This window comes from Callorhinus ursinus, unplaced genomic scaffold, assembly GCF_003265705.2.
Source record: "Callorhinus ursinus isolate GAN/ISIS: 27379988/994484 unplaced genomic scaffold, GSC_fseal_2.0 scaffold77, whole genome shotgun sequence".
Classification (NCBI taxonomy): Eukaryota; Metazoa; Chordata; class Mammalia; order Carnivora; family Otariidae; genus Callorhinus; species Callorhinus ursinus.
Genome location: NW_027397139.1, coordinates 26,667 through 51,343, shown reverse-complemented (window position 1 = coordinate 51,343; position 24,677 = coordinate 26,667). Strand labels below are relative to the sequence as shown.

Here is a 24,677-nt window from a genome sequence, read left to right as displayed (position 1 = left end):
GATGTTGAGCACTTTTTCATGTGCCTGTTGGCCATTTGGATGTCTTCTTTGGAGAAATGTCTGTTCATGTCTTCTGCCCATTTCTTGATTGGATTATTTGTTCTTTGGGTGTTGAGTTTGATAAGTTCTTTATAGATTTTGGATACTAGTCCTTTATCTGATATGTCATTTGCAAATATTTTCTCCCATTCTGTCGGTTGTCTTTTGGTTTTGTGGACTGTTTCTTTTGCTGTGCAAAAGCTTTTTATCTTGATGAAATCCCAATAGTTCATTTTTGCCCGGGCTTCCCGTGCCTTTGGCGATGTTTCTAGGAAGAAGTTGCTGCGGCTAAGGTCGAAAAGGTTGCTACCTGTGTTCTCCTTTAGGATTTTGATGGACTCCTGTCTCACGTTTACGTCTTTCAACCATTTGGAGTCTATTTTTGTGTGTGGTGTAAGGAAATGGTCCAGTTTCATTCTTCTGCATGTGGCTGTCCAATTTTCCCAACACCATTTGTTGAAGAGACTGTCTTTTTTCCATTGGACATTCTTTCCTGCTTTGTCAAAAATAAGTTGACCATAGAGTTGAGGGTCCATTTCTGGGCTCTCGATTCTGTTCCATTGATCTATGTGTCTGTTTTTGTGCCAGTACCAAACTGTCTTGATGATGACAGCTTTGTAATAGAGCTGGAAGTCCGGAATTGTGATGCCGCCAGCTTTGCATTTCTTTTTCAGTATTCCTCTGGCTATTCTGGGTCTCTTCTGGTTCCATACAAATTTTAGGATTATTTGTTCCATTTCTTTGAAAAAAGTGGATGGTATTTTGATGGGGATTGCATTGAATGTGTAGATTGCTCTAGGTAGCATTGACATCTTCACAATGTTGGTTCTTCCAATCCATGAGCATGGAACGTTTTTCCATTTCTTTGTGTCTTCTTCAATTTCTTTCATGAGTATTTTATAGTTTTCTGAGTACAGATCCTTTGCCTCTTTGGTTAGATTTATTCCTAGGTATCTAATGGTTTTGGGTGCAATTGTAAATGGGATAGACTCCTTGATTTGTCTCTCTTCTGTCTTGTTGTTGGTGTATAGGAATGCCACTGATTTCTGTGCATTGATTTTATATCCTGCTACTTGACTGAATTCCTGTATGAGTTCTAGCAGTTTTGGGGTGGAGTCTTTTGGGTTTTCCACATACAGTATCATATCATCTGCAAAGAGTGAGAGTTTGACTTCCTCTTGCCGATTTGGATGCCTTTGATTTCTTTTTGTTGTCTGATTGCTGTGGCTAGGACTTCTAATACTATGTTGAATAGCAGTGGTGAGAGTGGACATCCCTGCCGCGTTCCTGACCTTAGGGGAAAAGCTCTCAGTCTTTCCCCATTGAGAATGATATTCGCTGTAGGTTTTTCATAGATGGCTTTTATGATATTGAGGTATGTACCCTCTATCCCTATACTCTGAAGAGTTTTGATCAAGAAAGGATGTTGTACTTTGTCAAATGCTTTTTCTGCATCTATTGAGAGGATCATATGATTCTTGTTCTTTCTTTTGTTAATGTATTGTATCACGTTGATTGATTTGCGGATGTTGAACCAGCCTTGCAGCCCAGGAATAAATCCCACTTGGTCATGGTGAATAATCCTTTTAATGTACTGTTGGATCCTATTGGCTAGTATTTTGGTGAGAATTTTTGCATCCATGTTCATCAAGGATATTGGTCTGTAATTCTCTTTTTTGATGGGGTCTTTGTCTGGTTTTGGGATCAAGGTAATGCTGGCCTCATAAAATGAGTTTGGAAGTTTCCCTTCCATTTCTATTTTTTGGAACAGTTTCAGGAGAATAGGTATTAATTCTTCTTGAAATGTCTGATAGAATTCCCCCGGGAAGCCGTCTGGCCCTGGGCTTTTGTTTCTTGGGAGATTTTTGATGACTGTTTCAATTTCCTTAGTGGTTATAGGTCTGTTCAGGTTTTCTATTTCTTCCTGGTTCAATTTTGGTAGTTGATACATCTCTAGGAATGCACCCATTTCTTCCAGGTTCTCTAATTTGCTGGCATAGAGTTGCTCATAATATGTTCTTATAATTGTTTGTATTTCTTTGGTGTTGGTTGTGATCTCTCCTCTTTCATTCATGATTTTGTGGATTTGGGTCATTTCTCTTTTCTTTTTGATCAGTCTGGCCAGGGGTTTATCAATCTTGTTAATTCTTTCAAAGAACCAGCTCCTAGTTTCGTTGATCTGTTCTACTGTTCTTTTGGTTTCTAGTTCATTGATTTCTGCTCTGATCTTTATGATTTCTCTTCTCCTGCTGGGTTTAGGCTTTATTTGCTGTTCTTTCTCCAGCTCCTTTACGTGTAGGGTTAGGTTGTGTATTTGAGACCTTTCTTGTTTCTTGAGAAAGGCTTGTATTGCTATATACTTTCCTCTCAGGACTGCCTTTGCTGTATCCCAAAGATTTTGAACAGCTGTGTTTTCATTTTCATTGGTTTCCATTAATTTTTTTAATTCTTCTTTAATTTCTTGGTTGACCCATTCATTCTTTAGTAGGATGCTCTTTAGCCTCCATGTATTTGAGTTCTTTCCGACTTTCCTCTTGTGGTTGAGTTCTAGTTTCAAAGCATTGTGGTCTGAAAATATGCAGGGAATAATCCCAATCTTTTGGTACCGGTTGAGACCTGATTTGTGACCTAGAATGTGATCAATTCTGGAGAATGTTCCATGGGCACTAGAGAAGAATGTGTATTCCGTTGCTTTGGGATGGAATGTTCTGAATATGTCTGTGAAGTCCATTTGGTCCAGTGTGTCATTTAAAGTCTTTATTTCCTTGTTGATCTTTTGCTTAGATGGTCTGTCCATTTCAGTCAGGGGGGTGTTAAAGTCCACCACTATTATTGTATTGTTGTCAATGTGTTTCTTTGCTTTTGTTATTAATTGCCTTATATAATTGGCTGCTCCCATGTTCGGAGCATAGATATTTACAATTGTTAGATCTTCTTGTTGGATAGACCCTTTAAGTAGGATAGAGTGTCCTTCCTCATCTCTTATTACAGTCTTTGTTTTAAAATCTAGTTTGTCTGATATAAGGATTGCCACCCCAGCTTTCTTTTGGTGTCCATTAGCATGGTAAATGGTTTTCCACCCCCTCACTTTCAATCTGGGGGTGTCTTTGGGTCTAAAATGAGTCTCTTGCAGACAGCATATTGATGGGTCTTGTTTTTTAATCCAATCTGATAGCCTGTGTCTTTTGATTGGGGCATTGAGCCCATTTACATTCAGGGTAACTATTGAAAGGTATGAATTTAGTGCCATTGTATTACCTGTAAGGTGACTGTTAACTGTCTGTTGTCTGTGTTCGTTTCTGCTCTTTGCTGCTTTTAGGTTCTCTCTTTGCTTAGAGGACCCCTCTCAATATTTCTTGGAGGGTTGGTTTCGTGTTTGCAAATTCCTTTAGTTTTTGTTTGTTCTGGAAGCTTTTTATCTCTCCTTCTATTTTCAATGATAGCATAGCTGGATATAGTATTCTTGGCTGTATATTTTTCTCGTTTAGTGCTCTGAAGATATCTTGCCAGTCCTTTCTGGCCTGCCAGGTCTCTGCGCATAAGTTTCCAAATGTCTTTGCCGGAGGCGTAATTGCCCCGCCCTTGTCGGTCCGGGCTAAGGAAGCTGCTCCGGTTTGTTCTCAGGAGCTTTTGTTCCCTGCAAGCTCTCGGTACAGCTTTGGAGGACCAGGGCAGAAATGGTGGCCTCCCAATCTCCACCCGGAGGAGCTGAGAACTCGGGGCCCCGCTCCTCAGTGTGTCCCCAGAGAAAAGCAGTCACTCCCGTGTCCCCGGTCTCCGGCCGCACTCCGTGCTCACCCGGCCTGTGATCGAGCGTTGCTATCTCTGGCACCCGACCCCGCTCGGAGTCTCCAAACCCAGCAGATCACTGCAGTGCGTTCCCGCACCGCTCCTCCCCGGGAAGGAAGGGGAGTCTCCCCGGATCTGCTGCTTTTTGGGTCCCTGCTGGGGGAGCCGTGCCCCGACTGGGCCGCAGATCACAGTTTATGGCAACCCCGAGCTGCGAGCCCGCGCCTCGGCTCCGTCTCTGCAGCCGGCTTCCCCTCTCCGATCCCTGGGAGCTCTGGCGCACTCAGGCACCCCCGGTCTCTCCGTGACCCCAAGAGTCCTGAGACCCCACTGTCCCGGGAGGATTCCACCCCCCGCTTAGCCACTGCAGCGACGTCCCTCCACGGAGCCAACTTCTAAAAGGTCCGATTTTGTGCTCCGCGGCTCTATCACTTGCCAGAAGCGGCCGGCAGAGGTCCCTCCCCCGCCGTCTATCCTCCCGAGTATCGCCTCGGATTCACTTCTCCGCACGCCCTACCTTCCAGTAAGTGGTCGCTTCTCTGTTCAGAGAGTTGTTGCTACTCTCCTGTTCGATCTCCTGTTGAGTTCGTAGGTGTTCAGAATGGTTTGATCCCTATTCAGCTGAATTCCTGAGACCAGAGGAAATCTAGGTCTCCTACTCCTCCGCCATCTTGCTCCGCCCCCTCTCATCTCATTTTAAAAAATGGTTTTATGGGACACCTGACTGGCTCAGTCGGTGAAGCATGCAACTCTTGATCTCAGGGTTGTGAATTCAAGCCCCATGTTGGGTATAGAGATTACTTAAAAATAAAATCTTTTAAAAATGGTTTTATTATTTGCTTTTTTTTATTTTATTTTTTTTTGAAAGCAAGAGCACTGAAAATCAGTTTTTCACAGTTATCTCTACTTTGGAGTTCCATTAAGTCTGTGAATTGGCTCAGCTTTTAGTCTCTTTAGATTTGCCTATTCTGGACATTTCCTGTAAGTTGAATCATATACTCTGTATCCTTTTGCAACTGGCATCTCTCACTGACATAATGTCTTCAGGGTTCATCCACATTGTAGCAGATATCAGTGCTTTATTCCTTTTCATGGCTAAATAATAATCCAGGGTATGAATGGACCATATTTTGTTTATCTGTCCATCAATAGATGGACCCTAGGGTTGTTTCCGTTGCAGGGAGGACGGGGAATGAATGCTTAATAGGTGTGGGGTTTCTTTTTGGGGTGATAAAAATGTCTTAGAACTGGCTGGTGATGATGTTTGTACAGCATCATGAATGTGCCAAATGCCACTGAATTGCACACTTTAAATGGTTAAAATGGTGAGTTTTATATTATGTGAGTTTTTCTTCAATTAAAAAAAGTGTCCTTATATTTCATACTATGACATCACCATTCATTTAATGTGTCCCCGGTTCTTGACCTGTAGGTCCTTTGAGCATTTTCATCACTACCAACACTATTACGTTAAATATATGTGTCCACACATCCTTGTGCCATGTTATCTGTAGGCCAACTGCCTTTTAAATGCCAGCGGGACTCGATGTCCCTGCCTCGGGGCTTGGAGACTCCACTGCACGTTTATTCCCACCAAGGTGGCAGGTGAGTCGTGGGAGCACAGTCCATGAGAACAACAGCCACTGCCCAGAATTTTACCCTCTCCAAATCTTCTCCCCTAGGTTACTGACGTTCAAAGCCTTTGCCCAGCTCTTCATCTTGGGGTGCTCCTGGGTGTTGGGCATTTTCCAGATTGGACCCATGGCTAGTATCATGGCCTACCTGTTCACTATCATCAATAGCCTGCAGGGGGCCTTCATCTTCGTCATTCACTGTCTGCTCAACCGCCAGGTACATAGCAGTTGCCCTTCCAGGCCCCATCCTTCCGGGGAACATGCCTGTGTCGGCCCACATCCCTGCATCTAGGAATAATTCATCCTCTTGTGATGTGTCTCTTCCTCCAGGTACGGGAAGAATACAGGGGATGGATTACCAGGAAGATCAAACCCAGTTCCGAGTCCCAGACTTCAGGGATGTTACTGTCCTCTGTCCCCTCCACTTCTAAAATGGTGAGAGACTGTTTTATGTGGTTTCTTCTGTTCAAATGGAACCCCTGCTTCTTAGCAACACCAGATGCCACTGTGCACCGAGTATCTACTGTGAGCTAAGTGTGTCCATGTATATTAGCACATTTGATAAAGTACGGTATTCAAGAGTTGGGGTTCAGGAGCCAGGCTTCCTGGGCTTAAATCCCAGCTTTGCCCCTTAGTAGCTGTGTGAACTAAACAAGATAAAATCATGACTCATACAGATATAATATGAGCATACATTAAGGATTTTATTCTACTCATTAATCAGTGAGGGAGTGAGGTGGATATTAAACTGGCTCAAGAGAGAATGCACAGAACAGATATATATATTATGTAACATATATATATACTGTATTATGTAACATGTATCATATATATCTCATATATTGTATACATTATATACAAATTATGTAATGTTTTATATATTTTGTGTAAATTATATATAGTATATATTATATATGTATTATGTAATACATACATATGTCTGTACTTCGCATTCTTTTCTGAGCCAGTTATAACATCTGCTAGGTTCTCTTGTTGATAATTTTATATCAACAAAATATAAATTATATATATAACATATATAATTATACATATAATTATAAAGTTATATATTATATAACTATACCTAATACATAAAATTTCATATGATGTATTTAAAAATGAATTAAAATATATATCAACATATGAATTCTATGAATTATACTACACATATATAATTTCAGAGACATTGAAATGAATGTGCAAATGGAGGCAAAACTGATTTTTCCACATAATTTTGCATTGCTATCATCGCTATTTAAAACTTACAGAGTTGTATTTAAATTCAGTTAACCAAGTTATAGCACATCATTAGTTTTTGATATAATATTCAATGATTCATTAGTTGAGTATAACACCCAATGCTCATCATATTTAAATAAATAAATAAAAATTAAAAAGAACAAAATTTACAGAGTTGTAAAACTTTCTCTACACAATTGCTCTTCCATCCCCCATTAGAATTTTTTATATTTTCAATAATTTATTCCAAACACAAGTAACTAAGATTCAGTGGCTTAATTAAATAGGAAATTCTTCTTCTTCTTCTTCTTTTTTTTTTTTTTGCAAGAATAGAAGCTGAGTTAGGTGTTGCTGGTATTGGTTCTGTTGCTCAGGGATGTTGTAAAGGATCTAGGTTTTCCCTACTTTTCCAATCCACTAACAACATGTTGACTTCATCAAACAATTTTCATGATTGCAAGATGGCTGCCATAGCTCCAGACATCATGACCATGTTGAAGGCAAGAAGAGGCAGAAGTGGCAAACGCTTTCTCCCTTTCACAGGAAACAAAAGCTTTCCCAGAAATCCCTCAGTGGATTTCCCTTTCACTTAGTTGGTCAGAACTGTATCACATGATGACACATAGTTACAAAGGAATTTGACAAAACAAGTATTTGGCTTCTTTGCTTCTTGAGTGGAAGCTATCAGTGGTGAAGAGGTTGAGAACAGTTTTCAAGTTTGCCATTAGTGCCTGCCACACTAGAGACCATCACTGTTAACATTTTAATGTTTATCCTTCAGTCGTTTGTTGCCATATTTCTCTCTGTGTATTTATAAGACCCCTAGAATCACATTTGTACTAATTCTGCTGATTCTAATTCTGATTTCTCTCTCACAGGGTTAAAGCTCTTTCTTACTTTCAAATATGCTATGAAGCAACATTTGAGGAAAGCAGGTACCTGCAGGAGACTACTCTGAAATCTCTTCACAGCTTGATGCACAGATGCAGGATCCTGCTAGCCCCAGAACCCTCTGGAAAACAAGAATTTCTGTTCAAGATGATAAGTTCATCATCCGTGTTCTGCTCTATGAGTTTCTAGACTTTTGTGGAAGTAACAGATCCCAGGGCAATAGCATGAACAAGGTTACCTGGCTACCATTTTGGTTTCTCCTAAGCTCATTGGTGCATGGCAAGCAAGTGTGTCTCCAGCACTATCCTGCGCCTGACACAGAGCAGTCCTCAATAAATGATTTGTCATATGACTGACTGACTTACCCTTTGACAAAGCCTCCTCCTGCTTTTAAAGAAATGGTCAGTAAAACAGTAATGGTGACCCCAGGGGATGAATAAAACCCACAGACCTATAGGCTACTTTTGCACAAACACTTAAAACAGTTATGTTGGTGAGTAGGAGTGCTGGATGGAGCAGAATCCCAGCATTTCATGGAGGGTTGCAGTGCTTGATGACACCTTTTGGAAACTGTTTTGGTTTCCTGGGACCTTTCAGCAAACCAACATCTCTCTTCCTTCCAGGAACTTCCTTAGGACTTGGCTAGGATTCACACTTCTCACAAAAGTATCACCATCCCACCTGGCCCTCCATCCTGCATAAAATCTTGATTGCCAGGGAGAGTAGAGGGGGATGAAACTTTTAAAAATGTAGTTATCCTGGGGTGCCTGGGTGGCTCAGTCGTTAAGTGTCTGCCTTCAGCTTGGGTCATGATCCCAGGGTCCTGGGATTGAGCCCTGTGTCAGGCTCCCTGCTCCGCAGGAAGCCTGCTTCTCCCTCTCCCACTCCCCCTGCTTGTGTTCCCTCTCTCACTGTGTCTCTTTCTGTCAAATAAATAAATAAAATCTTTAAAAAAAATGTAGAAGTCCTCTGTGCTCGCTTTGGCCGCACACAGGCTAAAATTGGAACAATAAAATGTATATATCCTCCCTTCCAAGGCACTCTGATACCTCCCTACTCAAAGTGTGGTCTGTGGACCAGAAGCATCAGCATCACCTTGTTAGGAGAGCAGGATCTTAGGCCCCACCCCATATTGGCTGAACCAGAACTTGAATTTTAATGAGAGCCCCAGGGGATTTGTGTTGTACACACGAATGAATGTTCTAGAATATTCTGGAATATTCTTCTGCTTGCCATGCTGATAGCAGAGCTTGTCTTTAAAACCAGAAAGGAAAATATCTTCTTGACTTTTGGACTTTGCATCTGCCATTCCCTCAAAATCCAACTAATTTCTACCTTTTCTTGAGTCTCAGTCATCACTTCCACCAGGGAGAATTTTTTGAATCTCCTCAAGTAGGACTAGATGCCCCTTTGCGTGTCCCTAGGGCTTCATGCTTTCTAACCCTGTATTATAACTTCTCTTTTTCTTAGGCATCTCCAGCTTAGACTGTGAGCTCTGTAAGTACAGGGAATTATACCTAGGAGAGTCTCCATAAATATGTTGAATGAATGAGTAAATGAATGATTACTTTCCATTCTGAGGATGAGGAAACCAAGGCTCAGAGAGGTTAGGTAACTTTCCCAGACTCACACAGCTGTAGGTGGCTGAGGTAGGCTGTGAACTCCTGACCCCAGAGCTCCTCTTCCAGACCCTGTGTCTTTCTCCTTCTCTTCCTTTGACCCCAGGAATTCTTAGTTTGGGGATACAGAGGAAAGACAAAATATTTACTTTGAGTCAACTTACCACTGAAGATTCAATTAGCTCAGTAATGATCCTGGGTAGACGATTTGAAAACATTAAACTTGGCTGATGGAGGCTCAGTCTCTATTATTTGTGGCAGCCACAGCTTGAGAGGGAAGCTGACCCATGAGTTCATTTATGACAGGTTGGTCTTCAGTGTTTTGCTTGTCCAGAGAGTTCAGTACAGAGGCCGTAGTTCTAAGGGATAGTGAAGCAAGAGATGGCACGGCTCCTACCCGTCAGCAGTTGTGGTAGATTGATTGCATCAGTGGCCTCCATCTCTCTACACCCCTTCCCTGTCACTCTGTGATTCTTACTGCTCTCACTCAAGCTTGGCCTTGAGGCTTGCTTTGGTCAGCAGAATGACTCAAAGACAGAGGGTTTCACAATTGGGTGTGCATTCTTTCTTGCCTTTACAAGATCAGTTTTACTTGCTCTTGCCTCCCTGCCTCCACCCTGAGAACATATCCAGCTAAACTGCGGGAGGAGTGTGAGAAACATGGAGGACAGCTACGTCATCCCATTATACCAGCTGAGGCTGTCCTCAATCAGCCAACTAGCCGACCTGTAGCTGACTGCAGTCAGGTGAGCAAGCCCAACTAAGAGCGCAGACCTGCTAAACCAAATCAGAGACTCAGGAGTAGCAATCAAGTATCTTTGTTTTAAGGCACTGAGTTTCAAGAGTAGTTTGCGGCAATTATTAACTGATATATTAACCAATGGATTATCAACATTTTGTATTTAATTGCAACAATTTGGAAGATACAAAAAGAAGGATTGGGGTCTTCATTTCCTCTTAGCTATCAGCATCTATAAATTTGTAACACTTAAACTTCTTCTGGATAGAAGACTTACACAAAAGCTTGTCTTTACAACAGTGTTACATGTTGGTCAGAAATAATGTTGTCCTTCAGGGGGCAGAATATCAGAGTTGTTAATCACACCTGCCTACACGTAAAGGGAAAACCAGAATGTGACAATGCCATATATATATTTATATACATATTATATAAACATACATACTTATATATAAAATACACATAATTTATTTTAATATATAATATATATTATATATAAAAATATATATTTAAAGGGACATATGCTCTTATTTTTTATTTTTAATTTTTTTAGAGAGAGAGAAAGTGGGGGGAGGGGCAGAGGGAGAAGGGGGGGCAGAGGGAGAGAGAGACTCTTAAGCAGGCTTCACACCACAGAGCCTGACTCAGGGCTCAATCTCATGACCCTGAGATCATGACATCAGCTGAAACCAAGAGTCAGATGCTTTAACTGACTGAGCCACCCACACGCCCCAGGAACTCTATATTTCTAAGGTAAGTAAAAACTGTGGCCTCCACAACAAGAATTTTTCTTACCATAAACATCAACCTACCTTTGGTAGAGTCCTATACCGCCATCGCCTCCAGTGCCTCCACTAGAGAGAGAAAGGGACTCAGAATAAAAACTGCATCGTTCTCCAATCCCATAAATATAAAGATCCATTCATTCAAGAAATATTTGTTGGCTACCTACAACGTGCTTCCCCCAGAACATTAAAATAATTGAAACAATATTGAAAATTGAAGTTAAGGATATTAGAACTGAAAACATTTCAAATTTAAATGTCTTTTTTCCCCAAACCAGAATTTATTAAAATTTTACTTTCTTGGTTTTAATGGAAGTAAACTCAATCAAAAAATTTTCAAAATCAAGTTCTAGAAAAAATTAGCTATTAAAAAGTACATTAAGAAAGTGTGTGTAAGGGTGCACATTTTTCTTTTCTGCCACAGGCAAAAGATGGTGACCTGGCATAGCAAGGGATATTTTGGATGTTCGATTTATCATGGGTTTTCTTGCATTGATTTTTGATGTTTTGAAATGTTGCATTGACACAGTGTTTATCTTGATTACTCAAGGGATTGTCTCCTTTTATATTGTGCCTGAGGTGGGTGCTTCCTTATCCTCACCCTTGTGCTGGCCCTGATCATGACCATTTGGGGGCAGATTTACAGCTAGTTTTTAGGAAATGGGACAACATTCTTGTCATCCCTTGTCTAAAAACACTTAGTTATAATACTCTGTTAGTCACACCTGCCTACATGTAAAGGGAAAACCAGAATGTGACAATGCCAGATGTCTCATGCCCACCTGAGAATGATCTAGAACAGGTATACCTATGCTATTCTGAAATATGTATTTTTTTGTGTTTGTCACATTGTGAATATCTTTTCAACTCATCAAACCTTTTGAAACTTTTTTTGTTTTGTTTTGTTTTGATGGTTGCATGGTGGTCTGTGGTATACACGTGTCATAATGTATTTAATCTGAGTTGCGTCATCTCCAACTTTTCAGTATAAACAATGCTGTAAGGAACATCTTTGAGCTAAATTTCAAACACTCTACTATTTAAATGCTTTTGAAACCAGTTATAGGTTGTGAGTGGGAAGAAGTTTGTATGTCTTCCTTAATGCGTGGTTGAAGAAACACATAAGTGTACCAAAGCCCCAAAGTACCAAAGCCCCAAACTACCAAAAAAATAAGCCATTAGAAATAGTAATTTGAAGTTTACTTAAGGTGTACTCAAGAGAAGGTTTCCATCATCAGTTCTGAGTCATCTGGTCACCTCCTTGCCTTAACATTCCATTCCATTGTGCCTAAAGCTATCAACCTTTTATTTGTAATACTCAGCATGTTGGATTATAATCAGATGTTCATGTGTTTTGTCTCATTTGTCTCTGTATGTCTATGACCAGCAGAAGACTGTGCTCGCAGATGGACTCTATAGTGTTTGTGGAATGAATGCATCAAGAAAGTGTTGTGCCAGTCTGCTGCACAGTAATAGGACAGTGTTCTGATATTCTGCCCCCTGAAGGACAAGCTCTTCTGGTTTTCCAAATCATGTCCTGCTCTTGCCCAGTGACTGAAACAGGCCCCTTTCCCATTTCCAAGAACTACTCGGTGATAACTCCATTACAAACACTACTATTTCTAAAACGACAATGGGTGACTTAGGGATTTTGGTGCCCATGACTTATTGAGGGAATGCTCTGAGAAAAGAGAAAGTGAGGGAAGCAGGATGTGGTAGGAGAAGGATGTGGGTTCAGCCAGATCCCACGGTGAGCTCTGATGCCTGGATTGTACCTCAGCGTCAGTCCCCCTTTGAGGCTGGTGACCAGCCTTTCATACCCCTGTGTCAGTCAGTTACTGGCTGTGTGCTGCCCTCGTGGTGGTGGGAACCTTTAGCTCCTGTTCAGCTGAAGCCAATCTGGAGAAGGGACAGCTGGTCCAAAAAGGAACTTAATGATGGACATCAACAATATTGCCCCATCCCCATGACTGCCAAATATAAAAAAGAAAGTTGTATTAATCACGTAGATACTTGCTCACAGCTCATTGTAATGCGATTTTGAACTGCATTTTAAAATGTTTATTTCAAAGGATGTTCCTTAGACATTCCGATAAAACCTTCCTCTTATTGCTCTTAGGGATTGTTTACCATTATCATTTGGCTTTATTGAGCCTGGAATGTAATGGTGTTTATATTTCCAAATAGACCTTTAATCAAGTGCTTTCATCTTTAAAAAATATGAAAAACTTCAGGAGGAAACATTTCTAATGCTTATCCTGGGAGGGGATGCCTTCTTTTTGAAATCCTATAATGTACAATGTGTGAGAGAACTTGCCACTTTTCTCCCTGAATGTTCCGTCACTTTATAATCAGTATTAATCTTTGTTATGTCTCATTTTTGTGACCTTACTTCATGAATAATTCCTAAGTTTGATAAAATTATCCACTGTGTGTGACTGGAAACCCTCAAGCTACATCTGCCTTTGCTACAAATGTGGGCTGGCTCAATTTACGTATCTAGCTTTTTGACCACAGGATCTCAGATTATGTTTCTTCCTCTTCTCTACTTCTCAGGAAATCCCTCCCCGGGAGTTTGTGGGTATGGCTGAAATGGCCTCTGGTCTCTGCTCTGGATGTATTTCTCCCATCTTGCCAAGTCTTATCAATTATAATTTCTTACTCCTCGTCCATGCTGAAATTTTCTCAAGAGCATTACATATAATTCTGAAACCTCCTCAGCTTATCCTGTGATTTTATTTCTATATAAAATAAAAAGAAAATTTAGAAAGCTTCAGTTATAAAATTTGGGGAATTAATATTTATATTTTTTGCATGAATTACAACACATCCTGCTCTCCTCACACATTGTGATCACTACATGATCACCATAAAGTAAAACCAAAGGCCAAAGTTGTCTGGATTTTATGGAAAATAAGGTCCAACAAAATCCATTGGGTAAGGAATATGAGTTTGCCAAAATCCAAACAGGTCAACCAGGTTCCCTGTTTCAACTTGAATGGGACCAGTGATTTCTTTATTTCTTTCTATTTTATTAAGATTAAAGTCACATAACATAAAATTCACCATTTCAACCATTTTAAAAGTGTACAGTTCAAAGGCTTTTAGAACAGTCAGAATGATCGGGCACCTGGGTGGCTCAGTCGTTTGAGTGTCTGGCTCTTGATTTCGGCTCAGGTCATGACCTCAGGGTCGTGGGATGGAGCCCTGCATCAGACTCCATCCTCAGTGGGGAGTCTCCTTGATCCGCACAGTCAAAAATCTATGCATATCTTTTGACTCCTCAAGAACTTAACTATTAACAGCCTATTATTGACTGGAAGCCTTACTGATAAAAAATTATCACATATTTTGTATGTTATATACATTATAGACTGCATTCCTACAGTTAAGTAAGCTAGAGGAAAGAAAACATTAAGAAAATCATAAGGAAAATCCATTTACAGTACTGGACAGTATTTATTTATATATAAAAATCCGTGTGTAAGTAGACCCATGCAGTTCAAACCCAGGTTGTTCAAGGGTCAACTATATATTCCAAGGGAATGGTTCAGTAGATTTCCAGGAAATCAGGTGCTGAGTAGTACTGTTTTAGTGTTAAAGTCTAGGCTGCCATTCTGATAGGGCATAAACATTGGGCTCTGTTTGGTTCTTGTGTCCCTTTTCTGCAGGGTAGAACACCTTCACCATATTTTCCATTACCAGCCAATGCTTTTATGGAGTACCACTGTTTCAAAGTGTGGGAAATTTGCTGAGAAATAACTGTCTTTTGTTTTTTTGTTTTTGTTTTGTTTGTTTGTTTGTTTGTTTTTTAGAGAGAGAAGGAGAGCACTCAAGCTGCAAAGGTGTTGGGGAGGGGCAGAGGCAGAGAGAGAATCTCAAGGCGACTTGTGCTCAGCATGGATCCAGTGGCAGGGCTCATGTCAGGACACTGAGATCATGACCTGAACCAAAATCAAAAGCCAGATGCTCAACTGACTGAGCCACCCAGGTGCCCTAGAGAAACAATTGTTTTTAAATGACAAGCAAAAAGGGGCACCTGGCTGCTCAGTTGGTAGAGCATGTGACTCCTAATCTCAGGGTCATGAGTTTGAGTTCCATGTTGGGCACAGAGCCTACTATAAAAAAAAAAAACTAAAAAATTTTAAAAAGTAGGGGCACCTGGGTGGTTCAGTCACTTGAACATTGGACTCTTGGTTTCTGCTCAGGTCGTGATCTCAGGGTTGCAAGATGGAGCCCCATGTGGACTCTGCACTCAGTGTGGTGTCTGCTGGAGATTCTCTTCTCCCTCTGCCCTTCCCCCCACTCACCCTCTCTTTCCAATAAATAAACAAATAAAATATTTAAGAAATTGTTTTAAAAAATAGCAGTAGTTAAATGACAGGCAAAAGAGGAAGGGGCATTTGTGTTTTGTGTTTCAAGTCCACATGTCAGTAAAGGATGATGTTTCCTTCCTTTCTTGAAATGTGGTTTCCTCTTGCATGACAGTTAAGAAGAAAGGCTTGGCTTCTGGTTAGAATGGGTAGAACCAGTATAAGCGCCAGGGTGTGTTTTGGATGGCAGCTTGGTGAGAAGCAGGTGGCCCAAACAAAGGAATTAAATGAAGAGGGTTTAACGAAGAGACTATTTATACAGGTGTGGGGAGGTAAAGAAGGGTCTGAACCCAATTCTAGTGTGTGAGTGAGGTTTTTTTTCTCACCACCAAGTGAGACTCCAACATCAGCTGGGTGCTCTACAATTCAACTCCATCGTGATACTATCTACCTGGAACTAGCATAGTGTCAGATTCCTTAGGTGAAATGGCTCAGTCCCGTAAGAGTGCCCCCATCCCACCTCTGAAGCCCGAAAAACCCAGGTGGTCCCCATTTCCCCTTGGAGTTTGATTAATTTGCGAGGCTCACAGAACTCAGAGAAACATTTTACTTACTAGATTACTGGTTTATTATGAAAGAATATGACGCAGGAGCAGCCAGATGGGAGGGATGCACAGGGCAAAGTGTGGGGAAGAGGCTTGGGGCTTCTCCGCCCTCTGCAGGTGCACCACCATCCCCAAATCTCCACATGTCACCAACCTGGACGCTCCCTGTACACCATCCTTTTGGGTTTTTACACAGGCATGTTTGATCAAATCATTGTCCATTGGTGATTAAATGCAATCTCAACCCCTCCTCCCTCCCAGGAAGTCAGGGGGTGGGACAGAAACTTCCAACCCTCCATTTTTGGTTGGTTCCCCCTGGCAAGCAGCCCCCATCCCTTGGGTGTTTTCCAAAAGTTACCTCTTTAATATAAACTCAGTTGTGGTGAAAAGGGGCTTGTTACCCATTTCAGTGTCTTGTGATACTGTCCTTCAATGTCACAAGGGACCAAATATTATAACAAAAGATGCTCCCATTGTTCTTATTGCTCAGGAAATTCCAAGGGTTTTAGGAGCTCTGTGCCAGAAGCAGGATGAATGCCAAATATATATTTCTTATTATAAATCACAAAATTACAGCAGAGCTAAGGGAAACCAAGAAAGGATGGGGAGAGTGGAGGGAGGGAGTAGCAACAGGGGGTAACTCTTATCAGTCCTTGTCTTAAAGGGGCAAGGGGATGCAACAGGTATAGGAACCTGGAAAATGCCTTAGCCTGTGACAGAAGAATCTAACCACTGCCCAAATGTGCAGTCCCTGCAGGGAAGGAGGAGCTTGGAAAATGAATATCCCCATCTCTCTCTCCTCCAACTTTATTCCTTCCTTCTACAGCTACTGTTGGTCAAAAAAGGTTGGAAGAGCACAAGAGAAGCCTGATAATGCAGTCCATACAGGGTAACCTCCCAGTGCACAGAGCAGGGTAGAGAAGAATGGAAAACAGATTCTTTCACAATCACCCAAAATGAATTGTTACAAACTTGTTAAAGTTTGAGAAGCAGCCAGACCCTATGGGACTGTTCCTTAAATTGGGCATTTGCTTCCTTGGATTGTGGAACCCTACCCCTAACCCTAACCAACTGGGATTCTGTTATGGTGATGGTCTACTGCTCCATCAAGGAGAGGTGAGATAAACAAGTAGGGATTAAAGAAAAAGATCAACGGATTCTTCCTTCTGATGGCTTCTGCTTTTGTTATTTCTCAGCTTGTTCATTGTTTCATGGACCACTCTACTGTCTCTGTGTCCCTCTCTAGGGTTTTGCATTCAGACTCTCCAAGAGAGAAAGAAACAAGCTGAATTGATTGGCCAGTCAGCATCCAATGGGGAGAAGTACTCTAAGGTAGATTTCTCTGCTTGGGCCACCTCATAGATTGTTGGTGCCGAACGGACCAACCCATGGTCCCATCAATTGTGGTTAGAAGGGGAAATCACATGGTTCCATGCCTGACAATATGTGTGTAAAAATCTTCTTTCAGTCCACTTTGTGATGTGTATCAGTTAACCTCATCTGTATAACAAACCATCCCCAAATTTCATTTGCTTAAAATAACAACTATATTATTTTGTTCATGGTTTTGTGGGTTGGTTAGACATTTCTTCTGGTCTAGTCTAGCCTGGCTGGTTTTTGATGAGCTCGTTCATGCATTGTGGTCAGTTGGTGGGTTAGCTGGTTGCCGGATGCTCTAGCATAGTCTCACTCCTCATCTGGAAGGCTGGCAACCAGAGTGGTGGATTGTTGATGAGTGAGGCTTGGCTCTCTTCCACATGGCCTCTCATCCTCCAGTAGACCAGCCTGGGCTCATTCACATGATGATCTTGGGGTTTCAAGTGCAGCAAAAGAGGGCAAGCCCCGATATGCAAGCACTTTTCAAATCTCTGTTTCCATCCTGTTAGCTGTTGTTCCAGTGGCCAAAGCCAGCCACACAGTCAAGTCTAGAGTCAGCATAGGAGGACTACACCCCAAGATTGGGGAATTCTTGCATCTGTTTGTGCAAATATTCTGTCACTTGCAGAATTAGGCTGTGAGCACATGAAATGCTCAAAATTTCAGGGATTTCTCTTGGATTCAGGAATTTCAGTTTAACATTCAAACACTTTTCACCTCCACTCAGCTGACAGTGATAGGCCTACACCCTCTTTCACTTGTTATTCAAAAGCAACATTTTGAGTATCACCTGGAACAAATATTTTGAGTCTTACATGGAGCGGCTAACTGCCTGCACACCATATCTAAGTAATTGAATATTTTATTGCATTGACTCTAATTAATTTATAAAATAAAAGAGATACCAAAAAAGGAAAATATTTGTGTCAGGGATAATAAAGTTATGCCTCATAAATGCAACAAAACCAAGATAAGGAGTAAGTTACTAGGTGTGTATTTGGACTTGTTGAACTTGGGTTTTGTGGGAAGGGGTGTTAGCCATATTTGTGCTGGCTCTTACAAAGATTCTTCTAATATGAACAAGAAGAAAATTTCAGGACACCACGCTAATGGGACCAATAAAGAATTTCATCAGCCAAGTAGATGGGTGTAATTATGTTGGGTGACCCTATCTCAAAGTCCAGGAATATGGATATGTTGTTTTCCCAAGATGGTAAACTGAGAAGTGATACCTTAATAGGGACGTTGGTGATACATAGCAACACTGGTACAGTGGGATACACTCTCCCACAGTCTGGCCTTCAACTCTCTTTCTAAGAAGTTCACCAACTAAAGGAGGCTGCCCAATGTTGGATCCATTTTCTTGATATAGATAGAAGTTGGCGCCACTCTCCATTAGGTGATTTTCTGTACTGAACACCATCAGCATTTCCAAATTCACTGTCTGAGGCACTTTAATATGATCCACCCTAATGTAATGCACTATTTAAGTTGCCCAAATGAAAAGAGAAATAAGGGACTCTGCATTTTGCAAACCGCCCAACCAATACCCTCAGCCTTCTAGTGCACTCACAAGACTCTTTGAGAAAGTGGAGCTCAAGATAAGAAGTGATGTACTTCCTTCTTCATTAGCTTTGAGAAGCCACTGGACTGGGTAAGAAGCAAGAACTTTTCATCTTGTGGGTAAGAACTGATTAGTGTATTTCAAGAGAAAATAGAAAATGTTTCATGTGTGATCTTGGGTCTAGAAAAATGTCTGGTACTGTAAAAATGTTCAAGGGGAACTTTTATATGTCCTGTTGCTTTGTTTTTGAAAACTGCTATATGTGGGCAACATTTTCTAGCTTTTCCTTGGGCAATGTGTGTATTATGTGGTGCAGAACATACTGAAATGCTTTGGCATTCTTGACAGAGATGATGCATTGTGTATTAAGAAGCTTAAGGTGAATTAAAATACAGGCATACCTCGTTTTATTGTACTTTGCTTTATTGTACTTCACAGATACTGCGTTTCTTTTTCTTTCTTTTTTAAATTTTCTTACAAATTGAAGGTTCATTATCAATTAAATCTACTGACACTATTTGTCTGACAGCATTTGCTTACTTCGTGTCTCTGTCACATTTTGGTTATTCTTGTGGTATTTCAAACTTTTCATTATTATTATATTTGGTGATTTGTGATCAGTGATATGACTCTCTGAAAGCTCAGATTATGGTTAGCATTTTTCAGTAACTAAGCAACTTTTCATTACGGGATGTACATTTTATTTAGACTTAATGCTATTGCATACTTAATAGATTACAGAATAATGTAAACATATTTTTTATATGCACTGGGAAACCAAAACATTTATTTGACTTGCTATATTGAGGGAACCAACCCTGCAATATCTCTGAGGTATGTCTGTAATAAAGTTTCAAGAAACAGAGTCTGAAGCAAATGTAGCATAGAACCAATTTGCTATTAAAAATGAAGAAAACAAGACCTAGAAAGAGGAATAGGTTTACAGAGGTTGCATGGTGAATTGACAAGCTTTGTCACACACCACATGCCTCACCACCATGATAAACCCATTAGCACAGTTAAATGCAAGGCTCGCTGTCAAAGGATTGTATATTTTATTCATGGCCAAAGTGACTTACTGTAAAGGTCAGTGTTTTTCCAGCTGCTGTGACCCATTGGCAGGGAGCAGGGTCATGAAACCAACTTGATGGGTAATAACCAGCATTTTAAAATAAATTAAAGGGAGTATAATCATAAAATATCAAATGCAGCATATAGATTTGTGAAACTTGGTTGAGTTCTCTCTCTCTCTGTCTGATGTATTTCTTACAGTGTGTCACAGTCAAAAATCTCTCCAAGTCAGCCTTGCTAGATATGTAAAGAAAGCCAGACACAGAAAGACAAATATTGTATGTTCTCACTTATATGTGGAGCTACAGTACTCAAATTTATAGAAGCAGACGGTAGAATGGTGGTTACCAAGGGTTAGGGGCAATGGGAAATGATAGTCAAAGAGTACAAAGCTTTGGTTACACAAGATGAATAAGTTCCAGAGATGTACTATACAACATGCCACCCATAGCTAATAATACTGTAATTGTATACTTAAAATTTGCTGAAAGGGTAGATCTTACGTTAAATGTTCTTACTGCACACACACACACAACTAACCACAGAGGAGCAGAGGAAACTTTGGGAGATGATGGATATCTTTATGATCTTGATGGTGGTGATGGTTTCATGGGTGTGTACTTATGTCCAAACTCATCGAGTTGTACACATTGAACATGTACAGCTTTTTACATGCCAATCATACCTCAATAATTTTAAAAAGCTAAAAGACCAAATCAGCATTGCTAAAGGTCTCAGCAGTTCTGAAAAACATTATCACCTCTTTCATGTAAAATACTCACTTTAGTTAAACCAGTTTCTAAAGAGGCCTCTGAATCATCCTCATCTAGACACAATTTTTTTAAAAAAATTCCTTTAAAGTAATCTCTATACCCAGCATGGGGCTTTAACTCACTACCCTGAGATCAAGAGTCACATATTCTACCTACTGAACCAGCCAGGTGTCCCTGGGCACAATTTCTTTGCAGTATATTCTATAATAGGTTTTTGGAAGAGAAGAGGATCAAGAATCAAAACAGGGAAATGTATGCTGAGAGAAGAGAGTGCATCCAGGAAATGACCAAGTGTAAGTCCTCAGAGATGCCCACGTACAGATTTTGATTTGCAATTAGGCAGTATTGTCCATTGCAGAGATTGCAAGCTCCTGGCCCACTGGTTCTGCATTTGGGGAAAAAGTGGAATTGAGTATCTCTAGATAGAGCCCAGCATTTTCAGTTCTCCACAGTCCTCCTTGCTTCCCCAAAATGGCCTTGCCCTTATCCTTATTACAGTTTTACACCTAAGAGGCATTGGGGCTTAGGATCTTGGTCCAAGGGTTATAAGCAGGCTTTGGATCCAGCCTGACTTTTCCAAATCTTAGCTTTGCCTTTTGCTAGCAGCATCACCTGGAGCAAGTGATAGAATTTCTTTGAGTCTCAATTTCATCATTTGAAAAGTGGGAAGATATTATTCAATCTACATTAATAAGGTGATTGTGAGCTTTCAATGAAACAATAGTGTCAAAGCACTTAGTAAGGGACTTGGCCCACCATAGAAGGTCCATGAATGTTTTTAGGAAGTGAGAATAGAAGGCTAAGAAAAGTATCTGTAGCAAAATTTGATTTACGTGCTAGATGCCAATACATAATGTGTGACTAGCCTGTTCAGGCCATTGGGAGTAAGAGATTTTTCTGGGATGGGATTTCTCAGGCCACTACTTTGTTTTGGGGGGAGTTTCACAGGACCCTGTTAATTCTCATCATCACTTGATAATGGATCAGTCAGTCCTCAACACACAAAGTCATGGTTATAACTGGAGTCAGGAAAGAAGAATGGGAGATCTCCATGGCCACCACTGTCATCACCATCACTGTCATCACTGTAACTACTATCTCCACCATCACCACCACCATCACCACCATCTCCACCATCAGTAGAACCACCATCACCACCACCATAACCACCATCTCCACCATCAGTAGAACCACCATCACCACCACTATAACCACCATCTCTACCATCAGTAGAACCACCATCGCCACCACCTCCACCACCACCATCACCATAAGCACTACCGTCATCAACATCATGATGTTATCATCACTTCCACCATCTTCACCACTATCACTGTCATCACCAAAACCACTCCCTGCACTGTCACTACTACCATTTATACTATTTTCACTATTATTGTCATCACCATCATTGCCATCACTTCCATCTTCACCATCACCATCATGTCCATCACCACCATCATCATCATATCCTGTTCCCATAACAGTTAACTCTATTCAGCACTTGTCACATGCCAGGCAGGTGCCCACATGCTATGGAAAGTCATCTTCATTGCATCAACACAACATTATTGGGAAGTATATGCTCTTTCTTAGCATCATTTTGCAGATGAGAAAACAGGCCTAGAGACAAAGTCACCACCTCAGAATGATTGAAATAGTAGCTGCCGATTTGCAATCCAAACTCAGGTTTTCCTGGGTACTGAGTTATGTTCTCATCTCACTGCCTATCGCCAACAGCTAACTGTGGGTGAAGTGTTGAGAGAATTGCCCCACAAGCAGACCCCTAAAGATTCCAAACTCAGAAATCAAAGCAGAATCTACATATCAAAGCACGAGCATGGAGAAGGGAAGGACCTGCCAAGAGAATCCATTTTTCAACCCTTTTGTTTCCTCTTCTGTGAAAATACTTCATCATTGTTATTATTTTCTTATTGCTATAGTAATGTATAAAATGTAGAGCTAGTTAAATAAAAAGAAATTTAAGTCACTCACAATGCCACTCTTCTTTTTTTTCCAAAGTACTAAATTTTTTTTATTTTTTAATTTTTTTATTGTTATGTTAATCACCATACATTACATCATTAGTTTTTGATGTAGTGTTCCATGATTCATTATTTGTGCATAACACCCAGTGCTCCACGCAGAACATGCCCTCTTTAATACCCATCACCAGGCTAACCCATCCCCACACCCCTCTCCCCTCTAGAACCCTCACTTTGTTTTTCAGAGTCCATCGACTCTCATGGTTCATCTCCCCCTCCGATTTACTCCCCTTCATTCTTCCCCTCCTGCTATCTTCTTCTTCTTTTTTTTTTCTTAACATATATTGCATTATTTGTTTCAGAGGTACAGATCTGTGATTTAACAGTCTTGCACAATTCACAGCATTCACCGTAGCCCATACCCTCCCAAATGTCCATCACCCAGCCACCCCATCCCTCCCACCCCACCACCACTCCAGCAACCCTCAGTTTGTTTCCTGAGATTAAGAATTCCTCATATCAATGAGGTCATATGATACATGTCTTCCTCTGATTGACTTATTTCACTCAGCATAACACCCTCCAGTTCCATCCACGTCGTTGCAAATGGCAAGATCTCATTGCTTTTGATGGCTGCATAATATTCCATTGTATATATATACCACATCTTCTTTATCCATTCATCTGTCGATGGACATCTTCACAATGCCACTCTTCTATTAACATTTATAGAATCTCCTTTAAATGTGAGATCACATATTTTGCTCTATTACCTGCCTTTATCCTAATGCTGGATTACAATCACCTTCCATGTTATGTTAGTAGCCTCCTACAGCATGATTTTTATTTATAATATCTAATTATTTGTGTTACACATCTTTAAATGCTCCTTTTCTTACATTTTATGTAAGAAAGCATCTTATCTTTATTTTTTTTAAAGATTTTATTTATTTATTTGAGAGAGCGAGAATGAGAGAGAAAGAGCACATGAGAGGGGGGAGGGTCAGAGGGAGAAGCAGACTCCCTGCTGAGCAGGGAGCCCGATGTGGGACTCGATCCCGGGACTCCAGGATCATGACCTGAGCCGAAGGCAGTCGCTTAACCAACTGAGCCACCCAGGCGCCCAGAAAGCATCTTATCTTTAAATGCTCCCACTTACATTTTATGAAACTATTTTCTTCAAATTCTTTAGCTATATCTTCCCCATTGGTGCCTTTGTCTTCACTGGCACCACATTTGATGGTTTAACAGATTTGCAGGGCGTATAGTCTTTGCTAATGTGCACTGGAGGTTTTGTCCTAAATCTTAATTGCTCATGGCATTACCTGAGAATGGTGCTTTTTACATTTCAAAATGATATTCACAGAGCAAACACTAACAACTTAAAGTCTTTGACAGTCTCATTTTTAGTGATTTGCAGCACTTCCATTGTTTCTCCAAGAAGGGACTTAGGTTTTGAATATGAAATGCCTTCACTTCCTTCAAAATTCAAATGGCATCAAGAAGTGAAATGTGAAAAATCTCCTTGCTCCTGCTTCCCAGTGGCTCAGTTTTCAAAGGCAACAGGTATTAGGAGTTTCTTGGGCAGTTTCCAGGAATATTTTATGCAAATGCAAAATCATAATATGCATTTATGTGTTTGTGCACACACATTTGTAGGCGTGTATATGTTGGATATGTATGACCTTGTGTAGGTGTAAGGACACACACATAACTGTATAGAGAATAGCTCACATTTTGCAGTTTCCCTGTTGTATAAATATATTATAAATATATGTATGCATATTTCTAATTGTGTATAGTGTGCTGAAGTCTTCCTTATTATCTCCCCATCTTACACAAGTGCTAGCATACATGCTTCTGCCCCTTGGTATCTACCTATCTACTTAATGAACAATATATCTTTAAGATAATTTCCCCTTTTTTATTATGGGACTTCTCAAACATACACAAATGCAGTGACAATGGCATCGGGGACCCCATAGACCCTTCACCCGGTTTTAGCAATGATCAACACCTGCCCAAACTTGGATCAAATTTATTCCCACTTACTCCCCAAACCATTCCCTCATTCCAATTATTTTGACATAGTTTCTACATATCATATGATTTGCCTGCAAAATTTTAGTGTGTAAATCCAAAATATCAGGACTCTGTATATAGCCACTTTATCATACCTACAGCTTCCTCTGGAGCAACCGTCTAAGTTGACAGATAAGGAACTGGAGGTTGAATTATCATATTCACGAGAAGG

At 40.6% G+C, this 24,677-nt stretch overlaps 1 protein-coding gene across 3 annotated transcripts in view; it reads left to right on the top strand.

Moving 5' to 3' along the window:
* The window catches only part of ADGRE1 (adhesion G protein-coupled receptor E1), a 78,933-nt gene extending 71,222 nt beyond the window's left edge, over positions 1-7,711 (top strand). For 2 of the 3 annotated variants that reach the window (XM_025861039.2, XM_025861038.2), the window contains 3 exons: positions 5,511-5,679; positions 5,793-5,897; positions 7,580-7,711. In XM_025861039.2, the coding sequence (XP_025716824.1) occupies positions 5,511-5,679; positions 5,793-5,897; positions 7,580-7,585 (280 nt within the window). In that variant the 3' untranslated portion in view covers positions 7,586-7,711. Of the gene's footprint in view, positions 1-5,260; positions 5,459-5,510; positions 5,680-5,792; positions 5,898-7,579 lie in introns of those variants that run through there. The other variant, XM_073887170.1, reaches the window with a different exon arrangement.
* The last annotated feature ends 16,966 nt before the right edge of the window (positions 7,712-24,677 follow it).